At 43.7% G+C, this 27,427-nt stretch overlaps 1 protein-coding gene across 2 annotated transcripts in view; it reads right to left on the bottom strand.

Annotated features, from left to right (window-relative positions):
• EIF2AK4 (eukaryotic translation initiation factor 2 alpha kinase 4) overlaps window positions 1–27,427 on the bottom strand; it is a gene marked incomplete at both ends in the record, with an annotated part of 100,404 nt that overhangs the window by 57,559 nt on the left and 15,418 nt on the right. For both annotated transcript variants that reach the window (XM_080707961.1, XM_080707962.1), the window contains 8 exons: window positions 895–1,052; window positions 2,264–2,370; window positions 6,105–6,640; window positions 8,346–8,499; window positions 12,550–12,669; window positions 20,108–20,256; window positions 21,762–21,842; window positions 27,136–27,288. In XM_080707961.1, the coding sequence (XP_080564087.1) occupies window positions 895–1,052; window positions 2,264–2,370; window positions 6,105–6,640; window positions 8,346–8,499; window positions 12,550–12,669; window positions 20,108–20,256; window positions 21,762–21,842; window positions 27,136–27,288 (1,458 nt within the window). The remainder of the gene's footprint in view (window positions 1–894; window positions 1,053–2,263; window positions 2,371–6,104; window positions 6,641–8,345; window positions 8,500–12,549; window positions 12,670–20,107; window positions 20,257–21,761; window positions 21,843–27,135; window positions 27,289–27,427) is intronic.

Below are 27,427 nucleotides of genomic sequence, written 5' to 3'. Positions count from 1 at the left end.
ACCCCCAGGCTATACTCCCAGACCTTTTTTTAAAATATATTTTATTTGGAAACAGGGTCTCACTAAGTTGCTGAGAGCCTTACCAAGTAGCTGAGGCTGGCTTCGAACCCGTGTGATTCTCCTGTCTCAGCCTCCCAAGTTTCTTTTTAATTTTAGCCTTAGGAAAAACTAATTTCAGTCTTTTTTTTTTTTCTTCTTCTTCTTCAGTGTAAGAGGCCTCCTACAGTAAGAGTAATGCTTCTGCTTCATACTCTCAGAATCTTAACACATCCAAGCTCCCGACAGTGGGGCACCTTCATATGTGAAAGCTGACACACGCCTTATATGTACTATATGTTATAATATTATTCTGGTCTCCCAAAGTTTAGAAAAAGTACATGATACAAAAATAGCTGACACTTCTTTCTACAAGGGGCAGATAGGGAAGACCTTTCAACACACCCTAATAACACATCACTAATTCTCCACCTCAGTAAGAGCTGGCAAATGAAAAGCCGTCAGGACCCCTAGGGCAGGGCCATCTCCCAGCAGGAATTCCATCTCTGTTCTAACCCTGGAGTCCTTTTCTCTCATAACAACTCTAACAGCAAATGGGGGAAAAGAGAACAATTTTCTTCCTGAACCGAAGCCCACAAAAATGTCCTTTAGGCGGAGGTCTGGACTCCACTTGCAGTTCTGTGAGTCAGTGGTTTCGTATTAGTGCTCTCACTGCGCAAGGACAGAGGAACAACGCGTTCCCAATACGCCCAGGGCACCTCTACCCCCAGGTGGGCCAAGAGAGCATCAAACAGGCCTATCTGCTTCCCTCCCCACCCTTAAAATAGGAGTGGAGGCTGTAAGTGTGGAAATGGAACAGAGGAGGAGGTCTAAAAGGGGCTGGGACAACTGGGCCACCTTGATGACTGCTCCAAAGGCTCCTTTGCCGAGAAGCTGTAATTCTTCAAACTCAGTGAAGTATCGGGAAAACTGCCTCTGTGTCTCGGTGAAGAATGCAGCGCTGGGTAGTTGGTTGCTCGGGATAACAGTCTCAACATAATCTTGTCCTCCAGAATCTGCCAAGAAACCAAGGTGTTAGAAATAGAGGAAGAGCTGGGCGTGGCGGTGCATGCCTGGAACCGTTCCAGCCTCCCAAGTAATCCCAGTAATGGCAGTGTGGAGCCAGACTCAGCAACATAGAGAAACTCAGCAACCTAGTAAGACCCTGCTGCAAAAGAGGAAATAAAAAAGGGGCGGGGAGCCGGGCGTGGTGCGCACGCTTGTCATCCCCGCGCTTGGGAGGCGAAGACAGGAGGATCGCGCAGGTTCGAAGCCAGCCCCGCGCGCTGGCTTAGGAGACCCTGTTTCCAAATAAAAATATAAAAATAGGTCTGGGAGTGTAGCCCGGAGGTAGAAGGGCTTCCAGGAACCCCAGTACCACACACACACACAAGAAAGGGTGGGGATGTAGCTCGGACATGTAGTGCCCCTGGGGTCGACTCCCAGCAGCACATACATTAAGAGCTATGAAATCCAAAGAGGGGCTCTAACCAGAGGATTGAGAAACTACCTCTTCCCTGAGGGACACCTTAATACTTTTCCCTACTTCTTAAAGGTAGGTAAATATATATAGTGAGCCCATTTTACAGGTAGGGAAAACTGGGGCGAAGAGTGACTGAACTAGAGAGTCAGACAGAATCCAAACCCACTTCTCCTGGTCTACCCCAGTCTCCACTGAGGTTCTTTAATCTGCTATGTAAGGATCAGTAGGAAAATGTAGTCACATGGCCATAAGGGTGGCGTGACAAGAAAGGTGGCAGGACTAGAGGTTCCACCTGTGGATACTCCAGCAGGAGGGACTGGGAAAATCAGGGTGGCTGAGCAGTCCATGCACACAGGGATTGTTCAGAAATGAACAGATGTAGGTAGCTCAGAACAAGACACATAAATGTTCCACACAGTCCCTCCCGCTTTTGTTTTATGAATATCTTCATAATAATAATGATGATGTCAAACGGAATAAAAAAGGAATGTTAAAAGAGCTGGGCGTGGTGGCGCACGCTTGTCATCCCCGCGCTTGGGAGGCTGAGACAGGAGGCTCCCACAGGTTCGAAGCCAGCCTCAGCTACTTGGTGAGGCTCTCAGCAACTTGGTGAGACCCTGTTTCCAAATAAAGTATAAAATAGTTCCTGGAGTATAGCCCGGAGGTAGAAAAGCCCCTGGGTTCCATCCTCAGTACCACAAAAAAAAAAAAAAAAAAAAAAAAAAGGAATGCCAACAGACTCACCTTCAGGACTTTGTTCCACTAAAGGCACTTTTGGCTGAGGGTTTATAAAGCTGTGTTTCAGCAGCTGCTGAGGGCTCCATCTTTCCTTGTCGTCCAAGCAAACACACCTCAGTGAGAGAGAAGGGGGAGGGAATCTCAGCAACGTGCAGAATAAATGCCAATGCCAACCGACGATCCAGCACTTAGCTATGGACTCCTTAGAACTCATGCCGCTCATGATGAACCAAAATGCACATTTAAGCGAATTTAAATGAATAACCATTCCTGCAGGGTTTACATGCTGAGCACCAGGCTAGATGCAAATGGAGATTAGAAAGAAAAAACAAAGGCAGGGTGTGGTGGCACTCGATTGTAATCCTAGTACTCGGGAAGCTGAGACAGGAGGATCACAGGTTTGTAGCTACCCTTAGTGAGGCCCTCCACATCAGAGTGAGATTCTGTTCCAGAATAAAAGAAAAAAAGAGGGCTGGGGTGTGGTTCAGAGATAGAATGACCCTGGGTTCAATTCTCAAAGCCATAGGAAAAAAGTACAGTTTCTTTAGAAGCATGGAACAATTTTTTTAAAGTTTCAGATACTAAAAGTGGGCTAAAAATTTTCCCTCCCATTAACAAGTCTTATGTTTAATTAAGCCTTTCTAGGGACTAGCCACTTTCAAAAAAACAAAAACAAAAACAAAGCAAATCAGATAGCTGCATCAGAGTTGGGACCCAATATGATAAATTTTAGTTGAATTTGAGCCGGTTGTGGTGGTGCACACTTGTAATCCCAGCATTCGGGAGGCTGAGACAGGAGGATCAGTGTTCGCGAACAGCCTCAGCTACTTAGTGAGGCCCTTTGCAACTCAGTGAGACCCTGTTTCAAAATAAAGAATAAAAAAATAGGGAAAATAGGGCTGGGGGTGTTGCTCGGAAGTAGTAGAATGCACCTGGGTTCCATCTAGCTGAATTCTGTTTGTAGTAGGAAGTGGGCTGGTAACAATCAGGACAATTAGGAATACCTTTTCATGTCCCACATTTCCTTCCTTCCTCCCTTTTCCCCTCTCTCCCTCCCTTCCTTTTTCTTTTTGCAGAGCTGGGGATTGAATCCAATGCCTAGCAAATGCTAGGCAAGTGCTCTACCACAGAGCTATATCCCCCGCCCTTTTAATTTATTATGAGACAAGGCTAGCCTGGAACTTGCAATCTTCCTGCCTCAGCCTCTTCAGTTGCTGGGATTACAGGTGTGTGCCACTGTGTCCAGCTTACCAATACTTTCTTTTAATCTTTATTCCTTAAACCTACTGATTTAACAATGTTTTAACAGACTATTTTTGTTGTGTTTCAAATGAGTAAAATCAGAGCATTCCTTTAACCCAAGGGTTCTCAAAGCCGGGGCTGCTGCTGAGCAACTTTAGTTATCAACCTAGGAGCTGGTTACAAATACAAACCCTGCTTCAGTGCAGACCCAGGCAGTCTGCAGCTCGGGGGTCTGGTTGTAGCCTGTGCTGGACATGTACCTCCAGCTAATTTCAATGCAAGCTAAGGCCTAAGACCCACTGTCTTCACTAAGAGAAGCCTTTGGCTTGCAGAACAATGACCACAGTGGCTCCACTTGGTGCCACCTAACTGCAAGCAGCAGACTTCTTAAAATCTAAGCATATAAAGTGGTGCCAATGGGCGGGGCCTGTGGCGCACGCCTGCAATCCCAGTACTTGGGAAACAGAGACAGGAGGCTCGCAGGTTCGAGGACAGACTTTGCAAGTAGTGAGCCTCTCAGCAACCTAGCAAGACCCTGTTTCTCAGTAAGAAATGAAATTGGGCTGTGGGTGTAGCTTGAAGGTAGAATGCCTCTGGGTTCAATCCCCAGTACCATAAAAAAAAAAGTGACAGCTATCATAAAAGATGAATATTTTTTAAATGTCATATCACTAAAAAACAAAGCATTAGTGGTCTAGAGATACCTTGAAAGAACAAGAAGAGATGCAAGTAAAGCCATTTGGATAGGATTCCATATTTTCTCCTACGTCTAAAATTAAATGATATCAGTAAAACATAAATACCTTCCCTTGCAAATATTAAAGCACTGCTGATAAAATACTTTGATCAAAGCTTCCCTTTCTCGAGTTCCTCCTGCCTCTTAGTGTGTGTGCATTCTTCCAGACCCTTTTTCATGTATTTACGTATATAAACACACAACCATCCAAAATATTTTGTGTGTGTGTGTGTGGGTCTGGGAATGGAACCCAGGGGCATTTGACCTCTGAGCTATATACTCCCTGCCCTAATTTTTATTCTTTATTTTGAAACAGGGCCTCATTAAGTTGTGAGGGCCTCACTAAGTAGCTGAGGCTGTCTGCGAATTGCGATCCTCTGGTCTCAGCCTCCTGAATGCTGGGATTACAAGCGTGTGCCCCCATGTCCGGCAATACTGGTTTTTTTGATACTGATATATTTACTTATTTCTTATTGGTACAGGGGATTGAACTCAGGGGTGCTCTACCACTGAACTACATCCTTAGTCCTTTTTATTTTACTTTGAGACAGGATCTTGCTAAGATGTGAAGGGTGGCCTAGAACTTGAAATTCTGGGCCTACTGAGTAGGGATTACAGGAGTAAGCCAACATGCATGGCTAATATACTGATATTTTTAAACATTATCATCCTATACTTATTATTTTCTAACTTGCTTCTAAAATTCAACCATTGGTCTTAGAAATTTCTAAGCCAAGTACTTAATGATCTTTTTTTACTTCTATCCTGACAGACATGAACCTACCAGAATTTATTTACATTTGGGAGGCTGAGACAGGAGGATCTGGGTTCATGGCCAGCCTCAGCTACTTAGTGATGCTCTCTGCAACTTAGTGAGACACTGTTTCAAAATAATGAAAAAAAAAAATAGGGCTGGGGGTGTGTAGCTTGAAGGTAGAATGCCCCTGGGTTTCATCCCCAGTACTGGAAAAAAAAATTCCAGGCCTGTGTTGCATCATGCCATGGATACAGCTGGGAAATGGTCATCACACAATTTGGTCATGTGTGACTATCACAGCACCTACTTAAATACAGAACCTGGGCTATGATGTCAGGAGATAATACAATCTTACAGGCTTCTGTAAGAAACTTTTTTGTCTCACATGACTGTGCAAGGGTGGTGGTTTCGCTTTTGTAATGGGTAAGAGTGAGTGACAGGAAATAACGCCATGGGCCAGGCAAGCCGACAATTGGAAAATCTAGGACTCGGGGAAGAACTGTGAAAGGGCAAAAGAAAAAAAATGCAGACAGTGGATGGGATGAGGAAAAACAATCAGGAAGCCAGGTGCGGTGGCGCAGGCTTGTAATCCCAGTACTTGGTAGGCTGAGATGGAGGATCGTGGTTCAAGGCCAGCCTCAGCTACTTGGTGAGGCCTGTGCGGCTTAGTGAGATCCTGTTTCAAAATAAAGAATAAGAAATAGGGCTGAGGGGTAGAGCTTGGAGGTAGAATGTCCCTGGGTTCCAGCCTTAGAACAGAAAAAGAAAAAGAAAGAAAGAAAGAAAGAAGAAAGAAAGAAAGAAAGAAAGAAAGAAAGAAAGAAAGAAAGAAATTGGAGAAAGGAAAGAAAAAATACCTTTTCCAGGGCCGCACTCCTGACTGGCACAGACTGTAAAAGAAGTATGAGCACTTCCTAGCATATTCCAAGCGGTCTCCCAAACAGTGTGAAAACGGATGCTCAAGCCCTAGTGAGTTCCGGAGAAGGCGGAAGTGAAGGGAGTAATGGGCAGAACGCGGAAACAGCAAGGGTGAGCCCGTCCTCTCCTTTCGGCGTCGCCTTGCACAGGTGTCTGGCACCCGCACAGCGGTTGGGGAATGTCGCCATACTCACTTCTTCAGGAAATCCCGGAAGTCAGCCGGCAGGTCAGCGGGGATGGCCACGGGGTACTCCTCGCACTCCTGGCCCTGGCTGAGGGATAGCAGCAGCAGCCCCAGGCGCCACACGTCGCCTTTCTTCCCCGTTTTGTAAGGCAGGGCACTGTCACTGAAGCGGACTCGGGTTTGCTCAAACACATCCTCCTTGCAAATGTCTGCCAGGCGCTTAGAAATGCTGTAGTCTGTGATCTTGACGGTGCCCTCTGCGTCCACCAAGACACTGGATGCGCTCAGGACCTTGTGCACCACGGAATTGCTGTGCAGATACTCGAGGCCCGCCAGGAGCTGCGCCGCGTACTTGCGGAGCTGGGGCACGGGGACGGGGCCCGAGTGGCTGAGCTGCGCAGCCAGGGACACCCCGCTGGTGTGCTCCACGAGGAGGTCCACGGTGAGCGAGTCGTCTCGCTCCTTGGAATTCATTGCAAAGTAGCGAACTATATTTGGGTGGCTCAGTTTCACCAGTGAGCTGAATTCCGTTTCTGCCCCTTGAATCTGATAGGAAAAAAAAATAATATTGGGTTAATTGGTGTTTTACTTCCAAAGTGAAGGAACTGATAGGAAATAAGCCCTCAAATAAGAGTAGAGCAAATATGTTCTGACCCAAAATAGAAATCCTTCCCTAAACTGTACAGTTAAACTGACAGTGCATATCAAAAATTAGGTAATTCTATACTCCTTAATTTCAAAACCTAGTATACAAATACTAAAAAATTAGAGAATGACTTTTTTTTTTTTGTATTGGGGACTGAACCCAGGGGCATTCTACCTCTGAGCTGTACCTCCAGTCCTTCTAATTTTTAATTTTGCAACAGGTCTTGTTAAATTGCTGAGGCTGGCCTGAATCTGCAAACCTCCTGGCTCAGCTTCCTGGGATTACAGGTGTGTGCCACCACACTCAGCTGATGAGTGTCTTTTAAAATCAATTTCTTTTGAGATTCTGCCACAAGAAAAAAAACTAATAATTTAAAAATAATATTTCTAGATTATAATAAAGACCACTGTCAAATTTTTAAAACTTAGAGGCTGGTGATTTAGTTCAATAGTATAGCATTTGCCTAGCATGTGTGAAGCCCTATGTTTGATCCCCAGCACTGCAGAAAAAACATCTTTTTTAATTAATACAAAAGCCAGGTGTGGTGGCACACGCTTGTAATCCCAGTACTTGGGAGGCTTAGACAGGAAGATCACAGGTTCGTGGCCAGCCTCCATTACTTAGTGAGGCCCTCTGCAACTCAGTGAGACCCTGTTTCAAGATAAAAAAATTAAAAAAAAAAAAAAAAAAAGGCTGGGGATGTATCTCAGAGCAGAATGTCCCTGGTTTCAATCCCTAGTACTGCAAATTAATCAACTAATTAATTAATACAAAAGAAAAAATTCAGAAATTATATGATCACAATCCACAAATGGGTTATGATTTTGTATATTTACAGTTTTTCTTTCTACATATAATAGACACACACTTCTTTTCTTCTTCTTCTTTTTTTTAATGCGGTACTGAGGGTGGAACCCAGAGGCATTCTATCTCTGAGTGACACCTTCAGCCCTATTTTTTTTATTCTTTATTATGAAACAGGGTCTCACTGAGTTGCAAAGGTCCTCACTAAGTGGCTGAGGCTGTCTGCGAACGATGATCCTCCTGTCTCAGCCTCCCGAATGCTGGGTGGGACTACAAGCGTGCGCCACCACGCCCAGCTTAATAGACACACATTTCTAAATACTGTGCTTTACCAACATTTTTCTCCTTTACTTTAGTATTATGCATTAATGTTAAAATTCTCTTTTGATGCCTAGCACTGAAAAAAAAAAAAAAAAGAAAAAGAAAGAAAAGAAAATAGTAAACCAAACCCAGTGCCCCAAAATTCCAGTTTGAACCAACCTACCGTCTGTCCGTCCTTCCTTCCTTCCTTCCTTCCTTTTTTTCTTTGTCTTTCCAGTACTGGAGATTGAACTCAGGGGCATTCTCCCTCTGAGATACATCCCAGCCCTGTTTTTATTTACGCACCAGCGTCCACACTGTGAATGTGCGTTCGCTCAAGAGAACAAGGACTGAGAAGACTCTGGCAGAGCAGTGCGGGTCCCGGCCCCTCACCAGCCCGGGTCATCTCTGCAAGCCCATCAAACGCAGAGCTACTGTGTTCTGCATCTCCTACAGCTCAGGGTTACGGCTTCTGCTCAGCTGGCCACAGAGGATGCCTACCTGCTTTTTGCACTTATCAATCTTCCCTCTTTCTTGACTGGTAAGGAAAGGACCCATTTTTTTCTGCCACTGGAGGACCCACTCATACAACAAGACAAAGCTGCCAGTGGCTGTTTCCAAAGCATTGTAAACTGATTTTCCAAGCTGTTCATCGCTGCCTGCACATTAAACAGAAGAGGTTATTAAATCTCACTGGATGTTTTCTGTGGGGTAAGATAAGGGAGGGGTGGACATTTGTTGATTCGACAATGGATACCATGTGCTAACTATGAAAAGTACGATTTCATACAATACATGTGCTTTTGCAATCCATTTTTAACAGTTAACAATATCCCCAGGCCTAAAATATTTTTAAAAAGAGACAAGAATCAACAATGAAATGTTAGTATCAGACCAAATAAAGAGCACAACGTTCTGTTCTGCCAGCCTTTAGCCACCGTGCTGCTTTCTCCCCAGTTATATGCCTGCTGGCTGAGTAACTCATGAAGAGCCTGGAATCAGAGGCGTCCATCAAAATTAACCCATCGGGGTAGAGATTACTGTCCATGGTAAAAAACATCTTTCAGTTATTTGAAAATGTGAATACACCAATGACTTTCTAAAAATAAATATTGAATATGCTCTGTCAATGCAAAATGGCCAGTGTTTTGGAAGGAAGGAGCCAGAAATGACACTTTAAATTAAAGCCAGAAAGAGAAACACATTTACTTAGTAATAGGCATATGGTTTCCACTGGGACCTGGGAGACCTCAATTTCTCTAACATTAAAGCCTTTTTTATAAAAATCTCCATTTTCAATAATGACTAATAGAAAATAACCAAAATACTGGAAAAGAAGAAAAACATCATAAATATCATCCTTTCACTTTTTCTTTTGGTTCCGTCTACCCTGATATTTTTTATTTTATTTTATTTTATTTTATTTTATTTTATTTTATTTTTATTTTGGTGGTACTGGGGTTCCTGGATGCCCTTCTACCTCCGGGCTACACTCCCAGACCTATTTTTACATTTTTATTTGGAAACAGGGTCTCCTAAGCCAGCGCGCGAGGCTGGCTTCGAACCTGCGTGATCCTCCTGTCTCTGTCTCCCAAGCGCAGGGATTACAAGCGTGCGCCACCACGCCCGGCCTACCCTGATATTTTTAGACAGGGCTTCATGACATTGGCCAGGGTGGCCTTGTACTTGTGATCCTCCTGCCTCCGCTTCCCAAATAGTTAGGATTATAGGCATGCACCACCACAAACAAAACCTGGCTGTTTTGTTTTATCCTCTAATTTACCAAGTCACAGCACATAAAGTAACCTTGATACTAATGACATTCTGGACCAATAATTCTTTGTTGTAAGGGGTTGTTTTATGATTGCCTTCCGCCCCACCAGATGCCACTATCACTTGCCCCCCATCTTTTTTTTTTTTTTTTGGTGGTACTGGGGATGGAATGCAGGGGCCTTGTACCTCTGGGTTATACTCCCAGACCTAGTTTATATTTTATTTGGAGACAGGGTCTCTTAAGCCAGCTGAGGCTGGCTTCGAACCTGCGGATCCTCCTGTCTTTGCCTCCCAAGCATGGGGATTACAAACATGTGCCACCATGCCCAGCTTGCCCCCCGCATCTTAACCAGCAAAAATGTCATAAGATAGGGGCAGGGGGGTTGTTGGTTAGCTCAGTGGTACAGCACTTGCCTCACATGTGTGAGGCACTGGGTCCACCCTCAGCATTCAAAAATATGTATATAGATATCACCAAATGTCCCCTCAGCAACTAAATTGTCTCCAGTTGAGAACCACTGATATTATTGTTTTCTTCTCTTAGTATATAAATACTATGTTTCTATAATTCTACTGTCTTCATAATACAGAAAAGAGACATGGATGTTTTCCATTTGAAAAATGAAAAGTGAAGTAACCTTAAATAAGAAACAAAGTAGTCCTCTCAAAAGTACTTTCAAGCCTAGTGTGGTGGAGCACACTTGCAATCCCAGCATTTGGGAGGCAGAGACCGGAGAATCGGAGGATCGCAGTTCTCAGAGGATCGCAGTTCTCAGATAGCGGAGGCCCTCTGCAACTCAGTGAGACCCTGTTTCAAAAATAAAAAAAAGCCTTAATCCCAGCATTTGGGAGGCTGAGACAGGAAGATCGTAGTTTGTGGACAGCCTCAGCTACTTAGTGAAGCCCTCTGCAACACAGTGAGACCCTGTTTCAAAAATAAAGAATAAAAAATAGGGCCAGGGGTATAGCTCAGAGGTAAAATGCCCCTGGGTTCCATCCCCAGTACTGAAAAAAAAAGTACTTTTAAGAAATCTAGTTAAACTAGCTAACCTACTTTTATCCAAGAAGTATTTTTTACTTCAGAAAAATGTTGGTATTTATTTTAATTAAGATGATCTGTTATGCTTGTCAAAATAACTCCTGAAAGTCTTAGCCCAAGAAGGAAAAACTCTGATGTTTTATCAAATAAAGGAAGTAGCCTGAAATATGTGGGATCTATGCCATCCACTAGAGACGCAACATTAAATGTTGATGTGATGGAGGGCGCTGTGATTTACACGATGACTAATTAAATGTGTGCTAGAAGTGACCTGTCTTGTAGGATTTACCTCCCCAATCGGGACGAGGCAGGGATTTCATAACTGCTGGGTTTTAAAAGAAATTATAATTTTATTATTGCCACCTCTTGTCACTTTTTCACGCTGGAGGTCATAAAGGAACCAGAGGACATACTACTATGAAGCTGGAGGAAGATATGTTACAGAAGAATCCTGATGAAAACTGTTCAATGCTGGCAACCATTTGTACAGGCAGTCCAACAGTGCTTCTTCCAGATACAAGTTCTCTATTCTCTCTCGTTCCCACAACTTTAAACTGAAAATCAAATACTAATCAATTGGTTTCTTAAATAAAACTATTTCATTAAAAATTAAAATTAGTCAATCTTTTATTAAAAACATTTTATAGGAAAATAGGCCATTTTTAAAAAACCAGGCCCACTGTGAGCAAACATATTAAATAATTTATTACTTGGTGGTTTTATAAAAAAATCTCTCATTGTAGATGTGCCTACTAATGAAGGTATTAAGTCAGGTGGAGCTGTCTAATGAGTACCTGTGAGAATAAGAGACTGAGTTAATCTGCTTCCTGATTTCCCTAGGTGATTAAAGGTAGGACGTTTATGTTACCAGTTCATGAATATGAAATACCTCTGAGTCAAGGACAGACTCAAGTCCAGGGCCAACCACCTCTTCCGTGGTCTTGAAGCTGCCCAAGTGGCTGCTGTCTACGTACGGTAGCCCTGTGTGTGCAGAATCCTCTACTGCCCAGGCTGCCTTCGGCCGGACAAGGTCAAGTGTCTAGTTCACAGACTGTTCAGATGTTGGTTTCTTCTCCCTCTCCCTACTGCCTGCTCCCTGGCAATTCTCCTGCTTATCTGTTATCTACTTAAAAAGACAGGGGAAACGATACTAAAAGAAAACAAACTCTATTTAGATAATAAGCTACTTGTTAGTTCTGGCAAGAATATTCATGGGATTGAAAAATCAGAGTTAAATCTCAAATTCACTATATGCAAGTAAACCCTATATCAACTAGTGACTATACGTACATGGCTGATAAAAGATGATGTCCATTAAGGATAAAGGAAGTAGATACCAAAAACTTAATCTTAATATAAGCAATTAAAACCCTAAATTGTAGAACCAGCTTCATTCCAAATAACTCTCAGTAGACAAAATGGCTAAATATAACAGAAAATAGAGTGGTTCTTCTGGCCAGGTATGACATTCCATGCAGGAAAATGCCAAATAGATGCATATCAACCTAAGAAAATGAGATTTGGTCATTAAAGATTGAAGGCAGCAGAATTCACTTTTTAACACATTTTATAAGTCTTAGATGCACATGATGTAAAATTCTGCCTCTTTTGTTTCAAAAAGGTTGGATAATTATGACAAATTAGAATTATCTTTATGATAAATCCAGAATTATTGTCATACTACTAGTATTTCTAAGAGCATAGTTTTAGTTCCATCTTATATTAGGTGAAAACCAAGCAACTTCTCATTTCATGGGGAAAGGAAGCTCTAAAAACCAACCGCCTGTCTGGCAATCTTCTTGCTGGTTTAGACAACACAGTATCTAGTCTACCCTGTTCCCTCAGCATTAACTTTTGTCATGACAATAATTTACATTAATTTAGCTAGTTTACTCACCAATACATCTCCCTTTGTGCACCATGAGCTGATCAGGACTACCCACACAGAAATACAGGATTTCACAAGAGCCAGGAGAATCTTCACCACTACATATAGAATACTGACGGTCTCTCCTTAAAAATAAATTTGGACAATTATATTTTTTTCTTAAGCTTACGATGACTGCAGGAAATTCTCGCCCCTCCACTTTCTCCTGTTTATTAGCCCATTCGCAGTCCAACATCTACTGGGAATGGAGTTGAAGGTGCTAATGGAAAGCTGTGCAGCTCCCTCAGTTCCACATGAACTGTACAAACCCCTGACCAATATCATAGCCACTGACCATGTGTCTATTTGAATTTATATTAAATTAAAATCCATTTGTGAGTGCTCAACTGAGGCACAGTCTAGTGACTACCATACTGGACAGCCCAGATAAGAACATTAGTAGTGATCCAGTGTAATCTCACATTTCTTCATTCCCGTGCACATATACATCTGGAGAAAACTCCAAACCAGGGGCCAGATAATCCAGGTCTCTTCTTGTGCTTCAACCACTGAATGCTCATTCATCCTCTCATCTGTCTTTGGTAGATGCCCCCTGCCATTCTCTTCCATGGCTTCCTCAAAATATTCAAACCCAACACACACACACACACACACACACACACACACACACACTCTCTCTCTCTCTCTCTCTCTCTCTCTCTCTCTCTCTCTCCCTCTCTCCCTCCCTCCCTCCCTCCCTCCCTCCCTCTCCTTTTTTCCTACTTTTTTTTTCCTGGATGGGGAGTAACAGCTGGAAAGCTATGTTACCATGCAATAAATTAAATTAACTGGGGAGGGGGCACAAGGTTACAACAAACAAGTGAGGGAGAGCTCTTTCTTTTTGCAGTACTGGGGATGGAACCCAGGGGCATTCTACCTTCGAGCTACACCCAGCCCTATTCTTTATTCTTTATTTTGAAACAAGGTCTCACTGGGCCGCAAAGGGCCTAAGCAGCTGAGGCTGTCTTTGAACCACATCAGCCCATTTTCTTTTCTTTTTTGGGGGGAGAACTCTTGATGGTGACAGTCAGACACATCCTAAGAAAAGTTCTGAGAGGAAGTACCTGGACGGATCTCTCGCCCTCTCAGTCTAAGCAGGATGTTGACTTTTACTTCCACTCAGAACAATAAGGAGCAAAGTCCACAATTACTATTGTTCCACTTAAAAAGCAACTTGGTGCTGGCACGATTCTTTCTTTTTGGGTCCTCGCTGGGGAAGGCCGTAGGGAAGGTCCTCAGTTCCATTCGCACGGCACCCTTGAGATCCGGCCCAGCAGCTAGTCCTCCTCCCCCATGCTCCATCCCCGTGCTCCCTTCCCTCATCCCGCACCACCCGCCCACTCTAGTTCTTCATATCCAACCTTCTGCACTCGTGTCTCCGCCTGTGGCCCTTTCCGTTCACTCCCTATACCACTGCAGTGGCAAAAGACCGCCACCTCCCTCCCACTTACTCTCGGCCTGCTTCATGTTCTCCTTGCTCCTCTGACTTGGGTTAGTGGCAGAGCTGTCCCTTCTGCCTGACTGGTCAGAAACGGGCAAGCACTAGGTCTCCTGCATCTAACTCATCTCCGAGTATCTTCCTTTCCGTCTACTTCCCCTGCCCTGCTAGTCTCTAGGACTTTGATGACTAGAAAGTGGAAAAAAAAAATTGAAAAAAAAATTGAAAAAAGAAGAGAAGCATCAATCTGTCAAGAACCAACCCTTCAGAATCTGTCCACCCCAAAGTCTGCTCTACCAACATGACCTAGGGCGTGGAGGTGCTGGGGTTGGACCTGGGATGACCCAAAGGCTACTGCCAGGTGTGGGACCTTTAAGACAGCGCCTAGTGGGAGGTCTTCAGGTCATCTGAGATTGCTCTTAAAGGGGACAGTAGACCCTGGCCCCTTCCTCTTCCTCTCCTTTATGTCCTGACCATGAAGTGAGCAGATCTGTTCCACCACATGCTCTCTGCCATGATGCAAGGCCTTGCCACAGCCCAAAGGCAATGGGAACTGAAACCTCTAAAACTGCAAGCTAGCTGGACGTGGTAGCCCACGATTATAATCCCAGTACTTAGGAGGCTGAGAAAGGAAGATTGCAAGTTCATGGACAGACACAGAAACTTAGTGAAGCCCTCTGCAGCTTAGTGAGACCCTGTTCCAAAATAAAAAATAAAATATGCTTAGGGGTGTAGCTCAGAGGCAGAATGCCCCTGAGTCCAATCCCCAGTACCACAAATAAATAAATAAATAAATAAATAAATCTGCAAGTTAAAATAAATTTTTCTTTCTTATAAATTGACTGTCTCAGGTATTCTGTTACAGTAACAGAATGCTGACTAACACAAGAAGTTTGAAATGGGACAGAGACAGAGGATCAACCCTGAGACATATGCACTGGGACAGTCTCACTTTCCTGCCAAACTCACAAAAATGTCACAGAAAATTCTAGCTACTTATCCCTCAGTTTGAAACTCAGGGCAGCTTTGTAGAAACAAAGTTAATCAGAATTCTTGATACTGTGTGAGGTGAACTAGTCTATGATTGGCTCAGGACTGAACCAATCCTGAGACTGTTTGAGGTTTATCAACTAGAGATACAGCAAAAGATGAGCTTGGTGAGATGCAGCAGGGTCCTCTCCACCCACACCCTTTGCTTGCCAGTGGTTTCCCGGCTTCCTGGGGAGAGTAGAAGGAATCCCATGTCTTGTACCCTTAATTGTGTCTTCTCTGTACAGATAAAAAAATTATCAATAACTAGCAGTTACCACAACTGGCTTTATGATGGGAAAAACAAATCAGGAGATAACCTGGTCTTGTTTGATGGTGGAAACAGGCAACAATCCTAGATTTGGGGCTACCATTTTGTAAGCTGCAAAGAGAACAAGTCTGCATATGTCAAAATAATTCTCTACCATAAGTTATTCCCCCCCACCCCCGGCAAGAAGTTCAAAGTGCTCATGAACCAGGTGTGACACCCCCAGGAAGAAGCCAGGGGCCAGGAGAACTACATCTGTACTTAACAGAAGATAACTTGACACTGAACTGTCCACTTTAAAATGGCTAATTTTAGGAATTTGACCTTTACCTCATTTTTTCCCCCTAAAAGTGAATCCTTCAATCTTTCATGACTTGAAGAAACAGAACATAAAGTTCTTTAACAAAGGCCCAGTGAAAAGCTGGGCCAAGAAGCCGGGGCCCCAAGTACCGGGGGTTAAGTTCATTCCACTGGGCAGTGGGTGCTTTCACCTTCTCTAGTTTAAGCAGTGGCAACCCTGTGTTAAGCAAATCCTCACTGACTCCCGGCATACCCCACAGATAAAGAAACACAGGGAGGCCATAGGACAGAGGCTGCAGAGCCTACGGGCGCCGACGGGGCCGCTCCCTTCTCTCCACTGTTCCTCCCTCGCCCCCTCTTTTCCTTTATCAGATGTTTATTGAACACCTACCACGTATCTGCTCTGAGGAAAACACACGAGGCCTTTGCTTTCATGAACTTTCCATTCTCCAATTTTACAAAAAGCAAATAATTGAGAACATCAGCTGGTGATAAGTGCTATGTGGAAAAATTAAACAGAGTGGCGGGTGGTAGAGCTCAGTGCCACTCAGTGGCAAAGTGCTTGCCCAGCATGCACAAAGCTCTGGGCTCAACACCCAGAGCCATATGCACAGACCAAAAAAAAAGAGAAAGAATAACTAATCATAGAATCAGGTAACAAGCGCTGTGCAGGGGAGCAGAGACAGAGACAGGCCTCAAGGAAGGCATCTCTGAGTCACACCGATAAGAAGGAGTAGTCACAGCAAGTCCCGGAGGAGCAGCATCCCAGGCAGGGTGACAAGCGGAGGCCCTGAGATGGGAAAGCTCTGGGTGTGATCAGAGGCACTGGGACGCCCAGTGTGGTGGCACAAGCCCGCGATCCTGGACTTGGGAGCCTGAGACAGGAGGATCGCAGGTTCGAGAACCTCAGAAAGTAGAGAAACTCTTGTCAACCTAGTGAAACCCTGTTTCCAAAATAAAATATAAAACCAGGCTGGGTGTATAGCTTGAAGGTACAATACCTCTGGTTCGAATCCTCAGTACAACAACAAACAAATAAACAATAAACCAAAAACAAAAACAAAGGGGCACTGAGAGAGGCAGGGGAGGGAGGGTGGTATGAATGAGATGCAGAAAGAGTGCTCTACTGTGGCTTCCTGACGTCCACGCCCCACTTGAGGCCATTGAAATCAGGTGGTACTGCATTTATTCCTGCTCAAAGCCTCCAAGCTGCTCACTACTTCTGAATTCCAACGTGAAAACAGCCCTCTGTGACCTGCCCGCTCCCGCTCGCTGGGACACTTCCTCCAGGCCCGCCAACCTAGCCCCCGCGCCGTTTAGCGTCAAGCCCACAGCGCGCGAGGTAGCGGTTTTCTGTGCCAAGCCGTTCTCCTTCTGATCCTTCTCGTCCTCCACAACCAGAAACCACAATCTAAAGCCACTCTAGATCCAAGCTTTGTGTTTTTTCCCCCAGTCTAAAATGGCTAGCTGGTTTTCCTTCAGCAGTTTTAATTCTCTGCTCAGCACTGATCTCTAACAGACACTCCTTCCTGCCTCTGGACAATCTCCTCCAATGAGATTGTGAGCTCCAGAAAAGCACTCCTCTTTGACGTGTTTCCAGAATCCCCGGGACTCAGAACAGGGCCCAGCACATGCTGAGCGCTTGATAGGCCTGCGCTGACTGAGTCCCTCAACTGCAGTTTTAGATTTTATTGCTTTAATTCACAGTCAATTGTAATACTGCCTGCTGACATATACAGACGACAAGGACAGCTCTATTAACTCTATGACATATAGTTACTAACAAAAATAATAAAATGGAGCACTCCTTATTTATTTTGACATTCCAAACCATGAGGACCAATGAACACCAAGAAAAAAAAATATCAAGAGAATACCATGAAATCATTTGGTATATCAAAGACTTATTTATTTAGTGTGTGGTACTGAGGATTGGATCCAGGGTGTTCTTTCTACCTCTGACCTACACCCTGACCCAATTTAATTTTTTTTATTTTGAAACAGGGTCTCACTAAGTTGCTGGGGCTGCCTATGAACCTGCGATCCTCGTCTCAGCCTCCCAAGTACTGGGATTACAAGTGTGCACCACCAAGCCTGGCTCCAGACTATTTATAACCAAGGAAGCATATAAACTACACTTCAAGAAAGCTTCATTCTTTTCTAATCAACAGCCAACATGGTCAACACCAGCATTCCCTGCAGGTCTGGGCCACCAACCTGGCAAGCGACAGACGGAGGCGATGGAAACCATTTCCTTCCACCTTCCTTTTGGGTGTTCACTGAATGTTGTTTCATCTATAAAAAGTTGTTCCACCCATGTCAAGGGGGAAGAGAATTTCCTACCCTCCCTTGAATAATCTTGCTATCATTATTTATAGTCAGCCAAAAATATAAAAATGTTTAAACCTAAATTTTTTTTTCTATATACTGAAAAGGAATATTCAAAGCATTGACTTAATTCAGCTATCTCTAATACATTAAGAATTTATTATTTCCTAGAGAATTTTTCTGATAACTTTACACTAGTTTGCCTATTGTAAGCCCAGTTCCAAAAATAACCTATTTGGTAAGGAGTTATAAAGGTGTTATAATCTGTAAGAAGTTATTCTTTTTTTTTTTTTTGCGGTACTGGAGATGGAACCCAAAAGCATTCTACCTCCGAGGTACATCCTTAGCCTTCTTTTTTATTCTTTATTTTGAAACAGGGTCTCACTGGGTTGTGAAGGGTCTCACTAAATAGCTGAGGCTATCCGCGAACTGTGATCTTCCAGTCTCAGCCTCCCAAATGCTGGGATTACAAGTGTGCGCCACCACATCTGGCTAGAAGGTATAATTTAGAAAGGAATTATTATAAGAAATAGAATTCAAAAAATTTTTAATTTTCCCTGATAGTAGGTAGTTTAACATTAATATGAAAATGGTTTCTTAGCTGGTTAAAAGTACATGATTAGAGAGAGAACTAAAATGGCTGCTTCCAACAAACAAACTCTACCCTGAAAGGTTTTTCTAAGTCTTTAGTTTGGTACTTAAAATGTTTCTTTTCAGCCGGGCGTGGTGGCACACGCTTGTAATCCCCACGCTTGGGAGGCTGAGACAGGAGGATCGCACAGGTTCGAAGCCAGCCTCAGCTACTTAGTGAGACCCTGTTTCCAAATAAAATATAAAATAGGCCTGGGAGTATAACCCGGAGGTAAAAAGCCTCTGGGTTCCACCCCCAGTACCACCAAAAAAAAAAAAAAAAAGTGTCTTTTTTTTTTTTTTTTTGGGTGGTACTGGGGTTCCTGGAAGCCCTTCTACCTCCGGGCTACACTCCCAGACCTATTTTTGCATTTTTATTTGGAAACAGGGTCTCCTAAGCCAGCGCGCGGGGCTAGCTTCGAACCTGCGCGATCCTCCTGTTTCTGCCTCCCAAGCGCGGGGATTACAAGCGTGCGCCACCACGCCCGGCACAAAAGTGTCTTTTCATAGGAGCAAAGTGTTGGTTTTTAGGGTCCTTCGAGTCTCATGAGAGAGTTTAAAAGGCTGTGGTACCTACACTACTTCATAACCCACCATTCATACACGGTTTCTACACTGAAATTTCTTTAGTGTTTTTTCCCTTTGAAGGGAAGAAACTGATAAAAAAGTGTCAATTCCTTAGTGGGAAAAGATGCCAAGGAAGAAGCGGTATCTCTCACGCGACCTCTGGTGACGGGAAACAACCCAGAGCCCACCTCAATAGTAATGGAGAAGGGCTCCCTGGCAGCAAACTGGGGCCCTTCCAATGGAACAGGTGTTCATACCTGAGACTATTTTAGAGCATTCCTGCATCTGTGGCTGCATCTAAGAAGTACAGACGGAAACACAGAACAGGGTGAAATTTAACTAGATGAGATTCAGATGGAAGAAAAAAATTACTTACTGAATAGTTAAGTCATTAAAAGTCAAATCAAACTGTACTGAAGGCAAGACTGAGGTGTCTATCATAGGCTGTTCTGAAGGGGTATGAACCATGAAACTGGTTTCATTAAAGATGCTTAGAAAGTGTTAAAAATTTGGTTTGATACAGCTAACATATTAAGATATATTGTTTTTAAGCTGGGCATGGTGGTGCACGCTTGTAATCCCTGCGCTTGGGAGGCGGAGACAGGAGGATCGCACAGGTTCGAAGCCAGCTGTGCTGGCTTAAGAGACCCTGTTTCCAAATAAAAATATTAAAAAAAAATAGGTCTGGGAGTGTTACCTGGAGGTAGAAGGGTTTCCAGGAACCCCAGTACCACCAAAAAAAAAAAAAAAAAGATATATCGTTTTTTAAAAAGTTATTGAATCCCACATGAAAGTTTCATCAAATTTCACAAGTTTTTTTTCATACTTTTATTGGTGCATTATAGACTCACAGCATAATAGTGCCAGGCATGCACAAAGCACTGGTGGGCTCTCCCCCAGCTTACAAGTTGTTTTAATCTTTCTACATCTTTTATCCTTCCAGATCAGAAATCCCAGAACTTACCTAGACCTTCCTGAGGAGTTCGCACGGTGTTTACCATTTCCTATGAAGCCAGGAGAGCCTCCGTGGAGGATGGCAGCCGTTCTGTGTCCTCCTGGGTCTTTTTTGGAAGTATGGTCTTGGTTTGACAAACTAGCAATTTCCAAACGTTCCTAGAAAAAGTAAAACCTACCTTACATGTAAATCATAAATGGAAGACCAGCATGGTATAGAATGCAAATTATTTTTTGGGGGGACAGGTCTGGGGATGGAACCCAGGGGCATTTGACCTCTGAGCTACACCCCCTGCCCTGTTTTTTAGTCTTTATTTTGAAACAGGATCTCACTAAGTTGCTACGGATAGCCTCACTAAGTAGCTGAGGCTGTCCGCGAACTGCGATCCTCCGGTCTCAGCCTCCGAATGCTGGGATGACAAGCGTGAGCCACCACGCCCAGCTCTAGAATGCAAATTTTATTTAAGCTGAATGAAGATAATGAAGTTAAACTCAACTTTTATAAATTTAATGCCCAAATATGTACTGGATCAAGAACTGGAGTCCAGTTTTAAGAGAATGTGAATTTAGAAATGAAAATGCTTAGCATCTTGGAATAAGCGTGACAAGGCGGGGAAAAGGGCAAGAGGAGATAAACAGAAGAAGGCGGATTCAGAGGAGAGGAGAGTGGCTGACGCGGAGATCAGACGCCAGCGGGAGAGCTGGCGCAAACAGAAACGTCACCTTGGACTTGTACACGGCTTCAAACGTTCACACAGGGCAGTGCCTTGTCTGTGGGAATAGTTACATGAGGCAGAAAAGAAGGCATCGTCAGCTCCAGTTTTAAGAAATGGGGACAATGAGTCACAGAGCGTCACCTGACAAGGTCATGGCTGGGCGTAAGGAAGTGAAAGCTTGCAACTGGTGCTGTGCACGGGTGGCGCCTCCCACTGTGTACAGTGTCCTAAGTTACACGCCATACTTCTAAAAGGAGAATGGGTGGCCGGGCGTGGTGGTGCACACTCGTAATCCCAGCACTCGGGAGGCTGAGACAGGAGGATCACAGTTCGCAGACAGCCTCAGCTACTCAGTGAGGCCCTTCGCAACTCAGTGAGACAGGTTTCAAAATAAAGAATAAAAAGTAGGGCAGGGGGTGTAGCTCGGAGGTCAAATGCCCCTGGGCTCCACCCCCAGACCCACAAAAATAAATAAATACATACAAACATACATACGTACATACATGGAGAATGGGTGGCCGGGCGTGATGGTGCATGCTTGTAATCCCAGCACTTGGGAGGCTGAGACAGGAGGATCACGGTTCGCGGACAGCCTCAGCTACTTAGTGAGGCCCTTCACAAGTCAGTGAGACCTTGTTTCAAAATAAAGAATAATAAATAGGGCAGGGGTGTAGCTCAGAAGTCAAATGCCTCTGGGTTCCATCCCCAGTACTGCAAAAAATAAATAAGGAATAAAAAAATAAGGCTGGGCGTGTAGCTCAGAGGTAGAATGCCTGTGGGTTTCATCCCCAGTACCACAAAAAGAAAAAAAAAAAAAAAAAAAAAAAAAAAAAAAAAAACAGCTTTACATTGAGAATAATACGGAAGGGAAAAATATCATTAGTGGAAATATCACAATTCATACTGTGAAAATGTAATTATCATAGTGCAGCAGAATTGACAGAGTACCTGCTTGGCCATTTCTTTCCTTTTTTTCTCTTCTTTGATTTCTTCTTTCCTTCTCTGAATCTCATAAAGGATTTCACGTTGCTGAAATAAATCAAATCACTATGAGATGCTAGTCTCTGAAACTCATACAATGTGTAATTTCTGGAGCCACAGAGTGTCTTAAATTTCAGTAACTCAAGCTCTCCTCTCCCAGGAGACCTGAACGTGTAGAACCCTGATACAAACCACAGGAGCATCAGGTCTGTCTGAGCTCCAGTGCGTCCTACCTGAGCACTGCACACAACAGCATAGAGAGCTCAGCTCTCCATCCTCACGTCTCCATGAGGACGGCCTCTCACCACCCCGCGCTGCTGACTCCTCACCTCTCCCCTCCTCCTTGACATCTGCCTGTCTGCAGGTAACAAGCACCGTGGCCACTCTCCCCTGGCCCAGGCACCACACCCAATGGCCACAGACCTTCACCTGCATTCTTTTCAGAATCGACGGTGGTATTTTGATCTCATCCACTTTTTATTGGTTCCATAAAATTCCAGATTACGTATCAAAACTATTATGATACACAAGAGAAACTATGAATAACAATAATATAAAATGTAAGAATATACCCCAAACTAACTGTCAGCTAAATATCTACTATTCTCTAATAATAAGGAACTACAGACTCTAAATGATGACCAGGCTGCACAATTTAATAGGAAATAAATAGTCACAAAAATGAGAGGGGCCACAAAAAAGAGAGGGCCCAGTGTTAACATGAGCGCAGGATAAAGAACACAGAGCAGACACACAAAAGAACAGGAGTCAGGCATAAGAACCTACGAAAAGCAAAACCCAAAACTTAGAAGTAGCTTCAGTAGAAGTAGTAATAGCTAGAGGGAGAAAACTAGAATACCCTCACCCAGAGATAAAAATAAAGGTAGAAACAGTCCTGGATGGGGAATTTGAATATTAGCAGATGTCAATTCTTCCTAAATGAATACATATCAACTGCAATTTCAACCAAAATCCCATGGTGGCACATGCTAGTAATCCCAAAACCCGGGAGGCTGAGCTAGAAGGATTTCAGGTTCTTGGTCAGCCTCAGCAACTTAGTGAGAACCTGTTTCAAAATAAAAAATAAAAATAGGGCTGAGGGTATAGACCAGAGGTAGAAAGGCAGAATGCTCCTGGGTTCAATCCCCGGTAGCACCAAAAACAAAACCAAACAAAACCCAAAAGAACATACTTGTTTTGATTTTGAGAAAGCACTTCTATGGTTCAGTTCTAAGGATAAATGGAAGAAGTAGGGGAGGGCTAAACAAGTGCTGCGTGCATGTATGCCTCCATTGTCTTGTATCCCATGAAGATGTATGACTACAACGTGCCAATAAACAGGTGTGTGTGTGTGTGTGTGTGTGTGTGTGTGTGTATAAGGAATCAGTGGAAGAGAGAGCCAGGCGCCGTGGCACACACCCGTAATCCCACTATTTGGAAGGCTGAGACAGGAAGATTGCAGGTTCACAGCCAACCACAGTTACTTAGTGAGGGTCTCCACAACTTACTGAGACTCTGTTTCAAAATGAAGAATAAAATACCGGGAAAGGGGTATAGTTCAGAGGTAGAATGTCCCCAGGTTCCATCCCCAGTACCACATACACTAAAAGAATAAATAGGTGAGACCTTGCTTTTTTTTTTTTAACCCTGATTGAAACTGGCCACATGCTCTACAGCAGACTACAAGGCTGTGATACCAGCTTCGGCAGTACTTTTCCTCCTTTACAACCACCAAGACCAACGTTCGGATCTGATGGGAAAAGGAACTGGAGGGCAAGACCTTGTTTCAAAATAAAAAAATAAAAGAATAAAAAATAGGGCTGGAGTGTAGCTCTGAGGTAGAATGCCCCTGGGTTCCATCCCAAGTACTGCAAAACAAAACAAAACAAAACAAAAAGCCGGTCCTGGTGATGCACACTTGTAATCCCTGCGCTAGGGAGGCGGAGACAGGAGGATTGCACAGGTTCGCAGCCAGCCTTGCTGGCTTAAGAGACCCTGTTTCCAAATAAAAAATATAAAATAGGAGCCGGGCGTGGTGGCGCACACTTGTAATCCCCGCGCTTGGGAGGCTGAGACAGGAGGATCGCACAGGTTCGAAGCCAGCCTCAGCTACTTAGTGAGGCTCTCAGCAATTTAGTGAGACCCTGTTTCCAAATAAAAAATATAAAATAGGAGCCAGGTGTGGTGGCGCACACTTGTAATCCCCGCGCTTGGGAGGCTGAGATAGGAGGATCGCACAAGTTCAAAGCCAGCCTCAGCTACTTAGTGAGGCTCTCAGCAACTTAGTAAGACCCTGTTTCCAAATAAAATATAAAATAGGACTGGGAGTATAGCCCGGAGGTAGAAAGCCTCTGGGTTCCACCCCCAGTGCCACCCCAAAAATAAATAAACAAACAAACAAACAAACACAAATAGAACAGAACAATTGAGGAAAAATCAATGGAAAATGAAGGGTAAACTTGACTTGTTAGATATTAAAGCATTCTAAAGAAAAAGAAATTCAAACAAGATGTAAAGACTCAAGAAAAAAACAGAGTAAACAAAATAGACAATTTACTTCTAGAACCTGGTACAGATAAAAAGTTAAACTATAGTTTAAAGAAAACATTATGAGGCACAAAAAATTAAAAGGCGAATCAATACGTGGGATTGCATGAAACTGAAGAGCTTCTGTTCAGCAAAGGAAACTATCAAGAACCTCAATCGAGAGCCAACAGAATGTGAGAAGATTTTTGCCACCTACACCACCGATAGAGGACTAATATCTAGAATATACAGAGAACTCAAGAAGCTCAACACTAAGAAAACAAAGCATCCAATAACAAAATGGGCAAGCGAACTAAATAGACACCTCACAAAAGAAGAAATTCAAATGGCCAATAAATGCATGAAAAAATGCTCAACTTCACTGGCAATCAGAGAAATAAATGCAAATCAAAACTACCCTGACATTTCACCTAACTCCAACTAGAATGGCAATCATTCAAAACACAAACAACAATAGATGCTGGCGAGGATGTGGAGAAGTGAGAACTGTAAGACATTGTTGGTGGGATTACAAATTAGTACAACCACTTTGGAAAACAGTATGGAGAATCCTCAGAAGAATGGGAACAAATCTACCATTTGATCCAGCAATACCACTTCTGGGTATCTACCCAAAAGATAGGAAACCAAACTACCAAACTAATGCATGTGTATCTATGTTCACAGCTGCACAATTCACCATAGCCAAACCATGGAAACAGCCAAGATGTCCATCAACAGATGAATGGATTACAAAACTGTGGGATATGTACACAGTGGAATTTTACTCAGCCATTAAAAAAAACGTAATTACATCATTTTCAGGGAAATGGAAGGAACTGGAGGACATTATGCTAAGTGAGATTAGTCAGTCACAAAAAATAAGAAAGCAGATGCTTTCCCTAATATGTGAGAGTTAGGGAGAAATGGGTCATAGGAAGAACTCTAGATGAAAAAGGAGATTCTATAGAGGAGCAAATAAGACAACCTAACTGAGGGGATGGGAGGGGGGAAGAGGAAAATCTCTAAAAGACACAATGTACTTAAACATATCAAAGTCAACCACTAAGCCAAGCAAGGGAGGGAGGAACGGGGAGGGAATGGGGTGGGAAATGGGTAGGGGTTACATCAGTGATGTGTACATGTATGTACACACAAGTTTTTTACCCCAATATGATGTATGAATATAATGCACTAATAAAAAAATTTTTAAAAATTAAGAAAACATTATGAGTCACTTAATAAAAAATGATTATTTAGCCAGGCATGGTAGTGCACACTTGTAATCTCAGCACTTGGGTGGCTGCGACAGGAGGACTGTGGGTTCGTAGCCAGCCTTAGCTACTTAGTAAGACTCTCCACAACTTTGTGAGATCCTGCTTCGAAATAAAGAATAAAAAACAGGGGCTGGGTGTGGTGGCCACACTTGTCATCTTAGCATTCGGGAGATGGAGACGGAGACCAGAGGATCATGGTTTGTGGACAGCCTCAGCTACTTAGCGAGGCCCGTCACAACTCAGTGAGAGCCTGCTTCAAAAATAAAAGGACTAAAAAATAGGGCGGGGAGTGTAGCTCAGAGGTACACTCTGGGGATTCCATCCCCAGTACTGCAAACAAAAAACCAAACAAACAACAAACAAAAACAGAGCTGAAAAAGTTGGGCATGGTGTGTGCACGCTTGTAATCCCAGTACTTGGGAGGCTGAACAATTGAGGAAAAATCAATGGAAAATGAAGGGTAAACTTGACTTGATCGCAGGTTTGCGGCCAGCCTCAGCTACTTAGTAAGGCCCTCTGCAATTTAGTGAGCCCCTGTTTCCAACTAAAGAAGAAAACACTGGGCTGGGCGTGTAGCTTGGAGGTAGAATGCCCCTAGGTTCAATCTCCAGCACCACACACACACACACACACACACACACACACACACACACACAAAAGGGCTACAGGTGTAGCTCAGAGGTAGAATGCCCCTCAGTCCCATCTTTAGTAATAAAAATAAATAAATAAAAAGATTATTTAAGAGCCGGGCATGGTGGCGCACACATGTAATCCCAGCATTTGAGAGGCTGAAACTAGAGGATTACAGTTCACAGACAGCCTCAGCTACTTAGCGAGGCCCTTCACAACTCAGTGAGACGCTGTTTCAAAAAAAAAAAAAGACTAAAAAATGGGGTTGGGGGTATAGTTCGGAGGAACAATGCCCCTGGGTTCCATTTAATATATGTGTTAAAAAAAAAGTCCAGAAAAAGATACTCAGGCTCTCTTTTCTACCATCTGCACCAAAATAACTTCTAGATAAGTTGATCAAAGGGCTAAATAGGAAAACTCAAGTTAAAATCAAGAAGGAATTTTAGATGCATGTGTTATCTTTGACTTAAAGAATTCTTAAGATAAGAGAGGGTTAATATCCTTATGTACACAGATTAGAGAAAAAATTTAAAAAATGGTTTAATTTCTGGCTTCTGCTCCTCCTTGGGATGTGAGATACTTGTCTCACATGAGGAAAAGAAAACAGCTTCCAAACTTGGTGAATTTCCACGCAGCCTGGCAAGCTCAGAGAGACCACAGGAAGGAGCGTGGCGAAACGGCCCTTTCTCTTTCTCTTTTCTTTTCTAAGACCTGGATGAAGGGTTCTGAAAGAGGGCACTGATGAATGCTGGGAGGGAACCCCGCGGATCCTTTCTCTTAGGGATTTTCCCATGCATCCACTTTTCTTGAATCAAAGTCGGAGCAACACTTTTAGCTACAATTCTCGGGAGAGACAGACTAAGACGTACAGCACCCCACAGGCGTCCAGGCTGGCCAGGGCGTCTCACCTGCTGCTCCTCTCTCCGCTTGGCCTCTAACAGCCTCTGCTGCTCCTCCTGGGCCCGCCTTTCCAGCATTTCTTCATGGAAGGACTTGGGCGGGGGTTTGTTATGTTCACTGAGAAATGACTGCACGTGGTAAGCCAGTTCAAATATCATTACCTACACAGGCGAACAAAACAACCACAAAAGATCAAACCATAGGAAGACACCTGAGAAGGAGCCTGCAGAACCGCACGCAGGGCTGGCGCACACACACACGCAGGCCGTTGCTGACTTCTGAATGAGCGGTCTGAGGCAA

Source organism: Muscardinus avellanarius (genome assembly GCF_963383645.1).
Source record: "Muscardinus avellanarius genome assembly, chromosome: 12".
Lineage (NCBI taxonomy): Eukaryota > Metazoa > Chordata > Mammalia > Rodentia > Gliridae > Muscardinus > Muscardinus avellanarius.
Note: the sequence above shows the minus strand (reverse complement) of the source record. Positions and strands in the feature narration are given on the sequence as shown.